The sequence below is a fragment of the Echinops telfairi genome, unplaced genomic scaffold (assembly GCF_000313985.2).
Source record: "Echinops telfairi isolate 266 unplaced genomic scaffold, ASM31398v2 ScPeMD7_37;HRSCAF=141, whole genome shotgun sequence".
Lineage (NCBI taxonomy): Eukaryota > Metazoa > Chordata > Mammalia > Afrosoricida > Tenrecidae > Echinops > Echinops telfairi.
The window spans coordinates 430,006-439,563 of NW_022103935.1; the positions used below are offsets into that span (position 1 = coordinate 430,006).

General features: G+C 63.7%; 2 protein-coding genes across 5 annotated transcripts in view; one reads left to right on the plus strand and one right to left on the minus strand.

The window, feature by feature from the left end:
* The window catches only part of LMNTD2 (lamin tail domain containing 2), a 4,684-nt gene extending 2,667 nt beyond the window's left edge, over positions 1-2,017 (minus strand). The window contains exons 1-6 of the mRNA XM_004717191.1: positions 1,845-2,017; positions 1,613-1,765; positions 687-774; positions 405-560; positions 150-227; positions 6-61 (exon numbers count right to left, since the gene is read on the minus strand). Of these exons, the coding sequence (XP_004717248.1) occupies positions 6-61; positions 150-227; positions 405-560; positions 687-774; positions 1,613-1,765; positions 1,845-2,017 (704 nt within the window). The remainder of the gene's footprint in view (positions 1-5; positions 62-149; positions 228-404; positions 561-686; positions 775-1,612; positions 1,766-1,844) is intronic.
* Positions 2,018-3,787: 1,770 nt separating this feature from the next.
* RASSF7 (Ras association domain family member 7) lies at positions 3,788-6,553 on the plus strand. 4 transcript variants are annotated; one of them, XM_004717192.2, is made up of 6 exons: positions 3,813-3,901; positions 4,666-4,795; positions 4,955-5,652; positions 5,779-5,907; positions 5,978-6,059; positions 6,135-6,553. In XM_004717192.2, the coding sequence occupies exons 2-6, from the start codon at positions 4,672-4,674 to the stop codon at positions 6,164-6,166; spliced, it is 1,065 nt and encodes a 354-aa protein (XP_004717249.1). In that variant the 5' UTR covers positions 3,813-3,901; positions 4,666-4,671; the 3' UTR covers positions 6,167-6,553. The 4 variants fall into 4 exon arrangements, with proteins under 4 accessions (XP_045146388.1, XP_004717249.1, XP_045146387.1 ...); XM_045290453.1 differs by having other exon boundaries at positions 3,788-3,839; positions 5,978-6,553; XM_045290452.1 differs by having other exon boundaries at positions 5,978-6,553.
* Positions 6,554-9,558: the final 3,005 nt, after the last annotated feature.

Sequence of the window (9,558 nt, forward strand, 5' to 3'; positions counted from 1 at the left end):
TGAACAGGTTGGGGTAGCGCTGGGCGATACTGTTCCAGTCCACATCCTTCAGCTGGAAGCCCTGCCAGGAAGGCAGCAGAACCAGCACCCTGCAAATGCCCCCAGGGCGCCTGCAGGGGCCAGGCTCCGGCAGCTAGCAGGCCGCTCACCTCCTTGGGCGGGGGGGCCCTCTCGTTCTCATTCTCTGAGGTGTCCAGTGTGTCCATCACAGCCTCTGCTGTCACCACCTACGGCGGGGCCAGAAACCAGAGGGCAAGGCCCTTCCTCTGGACTTCAGCCCAGGGTGCCTATGAGAGGTCAGGTCTGCAGCGAGGAGCAGGCTGGCTGCCCCTGGGAAGTCCCAGGAGGGCAGAGGGCAGGCACTGTGGGGGTGGGGGTCAGTGGGTGGCCAGGGATAGGCTCACCTCCACACTGCCAGTCTGAGAGCGCAGGATGCGGCCCACCCAGGAGGAGCCGGCCAGCTGCAGGAGGCAGGACTTCTGGAAAGCCTGCAGTTCCTCCTCTAGCTTCTGCAGTGTCTGGAGGGTCTGTACCAGCTGCTGCTGCAGCTGCTCCTTCTCCTGCTTAGCGAGCGGGGCCGGAGGAAAGGTGGAGCCAGTGGGGGTGGCGTCCACCCAGCCCCTGCCCCCACATTTCACACACCTCCGTTCTGCCCCAGCCCAGCCCCTGGCCCCTCAGTCCCTCACCAGCTGGGCTTGCTGCTTCTGCTCTTTCAGCTCCAAGGTCAGCTTCTGCACCCGGTTCTGCAGCACCCTTTCCTGGTTTCGGGAGCCCCTAGGGGGAGGGAGAAGCCTGGTGAGGACATCGGGTAAGCGAGCGTTGGGCTGCTAACTTCGGGATCGGCGGTTCAAACCCACCCATGGCTCTGTAGGAGAACGAGAAGGCTATTTACTCCCAGGACATCATGTTCAGGAAAGTAGAGGGGCAATGAAAGAGGGGGAGGGCCTTAAGGAGGCGGAGTGATGCAGTGCCTGCATCAGTGGGCTCAGGCCTAGGAGTGGTTCTGTGGATGGCGCGGGACCATACCGTGTTTTGTTTACTTGTTCATAGGGCCACTGTGGGTCAGAGCTGACCCGATGTCCCCTCACAACAATCTACTCCCATAACGATTTCCAGCCTTGAAATCCCCTCTGGGGCTGCTATGGTTGCAGCTGACGGTGTACTGGAAGGAACATGGGACTGTGGCGGCTCCTGTCTTTACTCCGTAGCTGGGGAGGGCAGAGGCTTCCTCTTTATCTCCGGCTGGCCAGCCAGGCAAGAGGACTAGGAGCCACTGGGCTCCTTGGCTGAAGGGCCAGCCAGGGCCAGATCAGGTTGGGCTCGGACAGGTCTAGGTGGGTTCCTAGTGGGGACAAGGACTGGATGCAGTCAACTCTGGGCTCAGCTCCTACTGACATGCTGCATGAGGGTCTGGATCAGCCTCTCCAGGTACTGGTTAGTCTAGGGTCTGGGTGAGGTTAAGGTCAGGCAAGAACTAGTTCTAGGGACAAAGGTCAGGGCTACGGTACCAGGTGGAGTCCTCGCAGGATTCCATGGTTAGGGTCAGACAGGAGGCCGGAACGGGGCCAGGACAATGATGTGTGGGTTAGGGTTGGAGGACAGGGCTCCTGACCTTTCTGGGGGGATGCCAACCACTTCCTCCAGGATCTGGTGGTAGTGAGCATCCCGGCCTCCTCGAAGAACCCACCGCAGGGCCTGGATCTCCAGTTCCCGCTGTTCCCACAGCAGCCGCAGGGTCCGGGGGTCCATGGACACAGGGTCTGTCCTGCAAGGCCAGCACCCTCTGCCTTCTGCCTCTGGTTGGGCCCGTCCTGAGACTGCCACCCCTTCCCCAACGTCCTTACTGCAGGTTGGTGGGGAAGGAGACCTGTGAGGACCAGGGCTTGATATACTGCTTGTCCCTGGGAGTTGAGGTGCCAGCTGGAGGTCCCAGGTGGCCACAAGGCTGATAGTCGGCCAGAGAGGAGTGGGCCTCTTCTTCCACCTCTTCAGTGTCCTGTTGGGCCTTGGAGTCCATCCTGGGTGTTTTCAGGGGACTAGGAGAGGGGTGGAGGGGTGGTCCTAAGGTCTCCAACCTTCGTGTGGGGATCCTCAACAGGACACTATGTGGCTATCCACACCTGTGTCCCTGTCTAGGCCAGGCAGCTGTCACCCGTATGCTCCAATAGTCCTTGCTGTCTCTTCTCTGCCACCTTGCCCTCTAGGACCTGTGGTCCTGGTATTCTGCTTATAGCTAGGGCCTAGAGAGGAATTCGGAGTCCCCTCCCCAGTCCCAGGGCTCCACTTTCAACACTCACCCAGGCCTGAGCTGTGAGCAAACCTGGAGGGAGGGGCTCTCTCTGTTGTCATAGAGATACTGGCCCCCAGAAAGGGAGGGGCTGTTTGTTACTGGGTGCTTCCAGGGAGACCCCAGATTGGAGCCCAGAGTGAGTGAGCTAGGGGTCTGCTTCCTGCTGGGGCCCAGCCCTGCTAAGAAGCCATGAAAGGCTGAACCACTGTCTGGCCAACCCGAGCAGGCTCCCGGGACCTGAGTGACCAACAGGGCCTCCCACGGCCACCCACTCTGCCCTGCTGGGGCAGGGACAGGCTCATGCCTCCACCCAGTCTGCCTTGAGATTGAAGGATGCTGAGCATCGGTGCCCAGTGTGTGCTGAGTGTGTGTGTAGATGTGTCGGAAAGCAGGTAGGCAGCCCTCCTAGGAATGTGGACTCTGGGAGAGGCTGTGGGAGGCTGTCTCAGGCTCATGTGGAAGAGGCCACACCATCTTGAGCACCTGGGCCACCTCCTAGAGCTGAGGGGGCATTCAGAATTGCTGTCACAGCCCAAAGCAAGGATGAGGTCAGAGACCTAGGCCACCTGCCCTTAGACCTTCAGGGCTGGCTACTGTAGCGCCCCCCCCCCCAACTCTGAGGCTGAGCCCTGGGTCAGACACTGCTGACCTGAACAGCCTGCCCCACCTCCCCCGAGGTCTTCAGGGGCCAAGGCTGGCTGTGGTGGAGTCCTGGTGTCCCACTGTGTTAAGCACAGGCAGGTGGTAGAACCCTTTGGAGAAAAATGAGGCTGTGCTCTGTGAAGTCTTGGGACGCTGTGGGCCCGTCCTGTGCGGCCTGAGTTCTACTGGCTGCGTGGGCGAAAGGAGGCATCAAACCCCGCGTCCACGGCGGGGGTGTAGGGGCCCCAGCGCAGTCTTGCGGGGTAGGGGGTGGGGTGGGGAGGCCGGACATCTATTGACCCGGCCCACCTCTCTCACAGGCCTGGGAGTCCCCAGTGGACATGCCCCAGTGGGCATGCCAGGATTCCCGTCTAGGCGCGGGCTCAGCGGGGGCCTTCCTAGGTGCCTGGCCCACCCCGCTGCCTCCAACGCATGGGGCCCGGGTCCTGGGGTCGCTGGTCGGCGCCCTTTCCCTAGCTGGGAGACCCGTCAAGCACGGCGGCCTTAGGGAAGTCGGGCCGGGCGCAGGGCCAAGCACCTGCCTCGCGCTGCCCGCGGGCCGCCCCGCTTCCGCGTTGTTCGCGGGCTTTCAGTGTGCGTGGACCGGAGGCCCCGCCCCCAGCGCCCGTGACCCCGCCTACACCTGGGTGCTGCTGGGGGCGGGGCGGGCGGAGAGCCAATAGGGCGTGGTGGAGAGCAGCAGGCCAATGGGTGTGGGGGCCGGGGTGGGCTACAGACGCTGGGGAACAAATGGGGGCGCGGTGAGGCGGGGCGTGAGGATTGCGGACCAATGGGGTCGGGGCCGGGCACACCCGCGGCGCTGGAAGCGGCAGGTTGCGGCGGCGCCCGAAGCGCCGGAGGAAGGGCCCAGGCGGTGCCCAAGTCCCTGAGCCCAGCGAGAGCCCAGGTGAGCTGCGCGGACCCCCGAAGCTAACAAGTGCCGAGCACGGCGTCGGGACCGCTGGGGTGGTGAGTTGGGAAGGCGGAAAGTTTTCCGCGGGGACGCGGGGGAGGGCAGGCCCGGCGCCCGTGGGGGCCGCACCTGCACCCTGTGGGGCTGGGCTCGGGGTCCGGCCCCCCTCATGGGGACGCCCTCAGGCGAGCGTGGCTGGTGGGCTAAGGGAGCCCCGGGAGTGGAGGGTGAGCTGGGCTGGGTTTGGAGGTCCCCGCGCGCGCGCTCTCTCCCGCTTGCGGGATGTCCTGAGAGTGCGGGCTGTGGAGCGGGTGCCCGGGCCTGGAGTCAGTGCGCCCGGAAGTCCGAGGGCTGGGTTGGGACTCGAAGGTCCCAAGCACCTAAGAAGGCTTCTTCTCTGCGGGAGGGGGCGTTCCCATGGTAGCAGAAGGAGGCCGCGTTGTTTTGGTGCGGGCGCCCTTGGGCGCCCAGGGACGGCCGCCCTCGGTGCCTCCCCGCGGGAAGGGCAGCGCCTGGGAGCCAGGTGACTCGGGGAGGTGGGAGCAGGAAATCCCGGATCTGGTTAATGATTCGCCTTGTTCCTGGAGTGGAGGCGGGGCCGGAGGAACTGGGGAATGGGGCTGCCTGGGTGGACTTGTCTGGAAAGGACAGTGGAGTACGTTGGGGAGCTGTTCTTGACTGACCCCCCCTACCCCCACCCCAGGAATGTTTGGCCTGCAGGTTGGGCTGAGCACCAGAGGGCGGGCCCCAAAATGGGGGAGGGACCCCTGAGGGAGAACCCAGGCCTGACCCAGGTGCACACCCCACCCCCCAACATAAGACAGGGATGCTGCTGGGCTTGACTGCCATGGAGCTGAAAGTGTGGGTGGACGGTGTCCAACGTGTCGTCTGCGGTGTCTCAGAGCACACTACCTGCCAAGAAGTGGTCATTGCTCTTGCCCAAGCTATAGGTGAGTCTTCTGGGAGACCGATGGGCCAAGTGAGTGAAATTGGGAAGGGTCCAGGGTCGGGTTCACCAATTAGTCCTGCTTGAGCCTAGTGGGTAGAGACTTGGGGAGGCTGGTAGCCATCCATCTTCGGCCACCCAAACTGACCCATCCTCCTCTCAGGCCAGACTGGCCGCTTTGTCCTTGTGCAGCGTCTGCGGGAGAAGGAACGGCAGATGCTGCCCCAGGAGTGTCCAGTGGGTGCTCAGGCCACCTGCGGCCAGTTTGCCAGCGATGTTCAGTTTGTTCTGAGGCGGACCGGGCCCAGCCTGGCTGGGAGGCCCTCCTCTGACAGCTGCCCACCCCCCGAACGCTGCCCAGTTCGTGCCAGTCTCCCCCCGAAGCCACGGCCAGGGATGGGCCTGGAATCCCGGAAAGCGCTGACCTTCAGCCTGGGGCATCCCGAGTTGGCCCCCGATGCTGCGGCCACCACAGTGTCCACACCAGGGTGTTGCACAGATCTACAGGGTCTGGAGAGAAGGGTCCAGAGGAACGCGGCCGAGCTGGGCCAGGAGGCCTTCTGGGAGCAGGAACTGCGTCGGGAGCAGGCCCGCGAGCGCGAGGCACAGGCCCGTCTGCAGGCGTTGAGTGCAGCCACCTCTGAGCACGCAGCCCGGCTGCAGGCCCTGGACGCCCAAGCCCGTGCCCTGGAGGTGGAGCTGCAGCTTGCTGAAGAGGCCCCGGACTCTCCCTCCTCCAACGCCTCAGCGGCTGAGCGGCTGCGCCAGGACCTGGCTGCCCAGGAGCGACAGAGCGTGGAGGTGCAGGGAAGCTTGGTCTTGCTGGGCCGGGCTCTAGAGGCCGCTGAACATGCCCTGCAGGTGAGCCAGCAAGACACCCCCGCCCCCAGTGTCCCCACTGGCCAGTGAACCTAGGGGTAGGGGGCTCAGGTCCAATAGGGGAGGGGAGGTGCCTGGGCAGCCCCCTGAGTGTCCCCTGTGCCACAGGCGCAGGCCCAGGAGCTGGAGGAGTTGAACCGGGAGCTGCGCCAATGTAACCTGCAGCAGTTCATCCAGCAGGCGGGTGCAGCGCTGCCACCGCACCCCCATCCCGAAAGGGCCCCCCCTGGTGCACAGGTCAGAGCCGCTCTGAAGGGGGTGGGGTGTTGGGGCCCACCCTGCTCTGAGCCGCTCTCTCTCTCTACAGGACTTCCTGCCCCCAGCCCGAGAGAGGCCCCCCCTGGGACCCTCCCGGAGCCCTGTCCTGGTGCCCAGCCTGAGTCCGGAGGGTATGTTGCACTGTCTGGGTTGGGGGCTTCCTCTTGGGGCTCTCAGCTCCATCAATAGTGGTGTCCTCCCCACAGTGGCCCCCATGAGACAAAACTCCTGGAGGTAGCAGTTCTTGCACGGAGCAAGCGAGCAAGCAGCATCACCTGTCAGCCCACCTGGGGTAATGGAGGGGAGCTGGCAGCCAGGACGGGCCCTTTCCTCACGCAGCAAGCAGGCCGACACTGGGGGTGCAATAGGACCCCTGCCGCCCAGGGAGCTTTCCAGCCCGTGCCAAGTGCCCCACAAAAATGTGGGCGGACCGGCCCAAGACTGCCAGGCCGTATGGGCTGTGCTCTGCTGGAGACAAGGACATGGGGACAGTGTGGGGCCAGTGGAGAGTGTGTGCTGTCTGAAGTGTCCCGTCACTCTGTGTGTGTGACTACACATGCGTGCGGTGAGTGTGCAACCTCACTAGCCCCCTCCCTGCCCCCTAATAAACGCACTGTCCACTGTGGCCTGCATGTGTCCAGAGCCTGTGTTGTGCAGGGCTTGGGGGGGGGGGGGTCTCACCCCAGGCGCGTGGGGATGAGCACAGGGTCCCATGGGCAGACCTCTTGGGAGGACTCCCTCTGGGACCAGGGGTCCGTAGGGTCAAAGGCTGAGGCTCCTATTGCCTACGTCCTGGTAGCTCTGCACCGCCCACCTTGGGGTCCTCCTTGGCCTGGGGGACTACTTCCTGGTGGTGGATGTGTGAGGCCTGGCCTCCAACCTGCCTGGGGTTCCGGTCTGTACCCTCTGCTGCCTGGCTCCCCTGCTCTGCCTACATGCATGGGCCCAGGAACCAGGGCCACTCAGGCAGTGGCCTAGGTCGGGCTGCCAGACCCGCCTATCAGGTTTCTTAGGGTGTCTCCCCGCAAGCCAGCTGAACTACAGGACCAGGTCCAGGAAGTCCATCCGAGGAAGCACGGAGGCTCGTGTGGGTGTGGTCCAGGCCTCTCGGCCTCCCAGCTGCTTCCTCTGTGGACCAGTGGCCCTAGTGTAGAGATCACGGTGGGTAGACTGTGTCCAGAGCCTGCCTGGCCCTCAGCCTGCTGTCCCCCATCTATGGTGGGCTGGGACTGGAGATCACTAGCAACAAGCTGGGGGTAACTGTGAATGGCGCTAGGACAGAGGGGTCTCTGAGGCCGGAGGGTGGACAGTGTGCTCAGGGCTCTTCTCTGAGTGGGCCGTAGGTCTGGACCCTCACTCAGGGGCACAAGGAGCAATCAGTGGGGAGGTCCAGGAAGGTAGCACAGCGGCTACCTGGTTCAGGAAGGTAGCACAGGGGACAGGGTGGCGGGACAGGGGGCTCCCGGGCCAAATTTGACCTCTTCCCAGAGAAGTCCCTTGACCACTGGTTGTTCTGCATACATAGTTCTGAGATGTCCCAGCAGGGGTGGGGGGTGGGGGGAGAACAGGGACCAGGGTGGGGTGCATAGACCTGCCTGGACAACCCCGCCTGTAAGGCCAAGGCACCCATCTGGACCCTTCTGCCCCCTGAAGTACTGGCACCTCTCACCCATGGGCCACCCTACTCCCCATTCCAGGAAGGTTGGACATGCCTGTGCACGAGCTCTAAGGCCTGTGGGGGTCCCCCTCCCCAGGCCAGTGTGCAGCACAGTGCATACCTTCCTTCCCTGTTCCTGGGCTGTGCGGCCATTCCTGAGGGCCCTCTCCACAGAGGGAGAGAGCGCTCCCTGCCCATGCCTGGCTCTGGAGCGGCGAAGGGTCCACCGCTGAGCAGAAGGCCCTGGCGGCTGAGAAGGGGCTCTAGGCAGCTCTGCACCCCAGGGGCTGGCACCTTCCTCCTCAAAATTTCTGGCCCCCACCCCATATACACCCAGAGGAGCTACCAGAGAGCTCGGTCTCCGTGGATTTGAGTAGCAGAGGTTTACTTTGGAGTTTAAACAGTACTTCGACTACAGTGATGAGAGTTGTGCTAAGGAAAGGCTGACCTCCCACCAAATGCATCATCCCCAGCAGGGCGAGACCAGGCCAGGTCCACTTCCTAGGCTGAGGAGGCAGGCAGAAGGGAGGCAGGCCAGACTTCTGACCCCGCCTAGATGCTTCCCTAACATGCCCAGGTGCTCTCTGCAGGGTCAGGCTTCGAACCCTCCAGCTACCCTGCCGGAAAAAGACGAGGCTTTCTTGTACTGTAAAGAAACCCACCGGGGCAGTTGCATTCCATGCTATCGGACTGACTCGATGACAGCTAGCAGGGAACACCGGGGTGGACGGAGGGCGCCCTGCTGTACAGTGAGTTGCTTCTCAGCAAGCAACCAAGCCCCCGTTCCCTTTTGAGAGGCTGCCCATAGCTGCTGTCCCATTGAAGACTGGCCCCAGCAAAGTGGCCTAAGGGTGATGCTTAAGTATCTGAGGTGGTGCAGAGTCCTGGGCAGGGTCCCCAAGGGTGAGTGGAGCTTCATGCTCAGCAACACCTGCCCCAACATCCACCCCACGGACCCACAAGGGGTACAGATGCCACCTCTGGGCGCCAGTGGCCGGTAGGTCTCCGTGGGGAGACCAGATACTCTCCCTGCCCACCCCACAGCAGGGAAGACTGCTTGGGAGCACAGGCCATCAGCAAACTGGTCGCCGGGGAGTCAGTGAGGTGTCCGGCTCTTGAAGGACTTGGGCGGTGGCTCAATGAAGGGCTGCAGATGCGGGAAGGAGCTGAATCCGACTTCAACTTTCCCTGTAGAAGGGCCTCAGGTGGTTGTCAGGAAGCTGCTGCCAGTAGCTCGGGTCCAGCTGGTGGAGGTCCTGACCGCGTCAGCCGGGCCTGCCTAGTCCTGTCCTCCCCTGGTAGCATCAGAAAAGACATCCCAGACGCAAGACCCAGATACCACCGACCCCGTCCCCCCCACCCCCCACCAGGCACACAAGCCAAGAAAGTTCTTTCACAGAGGGTGTCTGGCTCCCACCTGAGCTCCAGACTCCAACTGCAAAGAAGCCCCTCGAAGTCCCCTGCTCCAGCCTGAGACCCCCCACCCCATCCTGTACTGACAGGCAGTTCTTGTCCATCTGGGTGCCCCTAGGGTGGCTGCTGGCCTCATCACTCCTGGTCTCTGCTTGAGCCCTCCGCCTCCTATGTGTCGGGCCCCCTGCCCGCCTGGGTCATGCAGGGGCCAGGCGATCGTGCAGCCCAGGGACAGATCAGCCGCTGTCACACGCACAGTGGGTCTGGCACAGCGCAGTGTGCGGTGGGCAGGGGCTGCCCTGCACCTGGAGGGCCGGCCATCTGTCCGGCCACGCGGGCAGAGGGGCCAACCCTACATTCCCTGGCCCCCAACTTGTGTCAGACGCTCGCCGCCCCTGCCTGGCTGGACCCCCGCAGCAGCCCCTCGAAAAGTAGCCTCAGGGGTGCGCCCCTGCCCGCCGGCCTGGGACCCCCTCCACGCATCACCTGCGACCCCGAAGCACAGCCATCGCGCGGCTCTCTGCCCAACTTCTGCAGTGGCCTCGGCGGCCTCCCTCCCG

What these genes read in the sequence shown, in the direction of transcription:
- RASSF7 (XM_045290453.1), top strand. Translation starts at nt 4,672, where the DNA reads ATGCTGCTGGGCTTGACTGCCATGGAGCTGAAAGTGTGGGTGGACGGT. An exon ending in TGCTCTTGCCCAAGCTATAG is followed by an intron (nt 4,796 to 4,954) that starts GTGAGTCTTCTG and finishes TCCTCCTCTCAG; the next exon opens with GCCAGACTGGCCGCTTTGTC. An exon ending in GGGCCCCCCCTGGTGCACAG is followed by an intron (nt 5,908 to 5,977) that starts GTCAGAGCCGCT and finishes CTCTCTCTACAG; the next exon opens with GACTTCCTGCCCCCAGCCCG.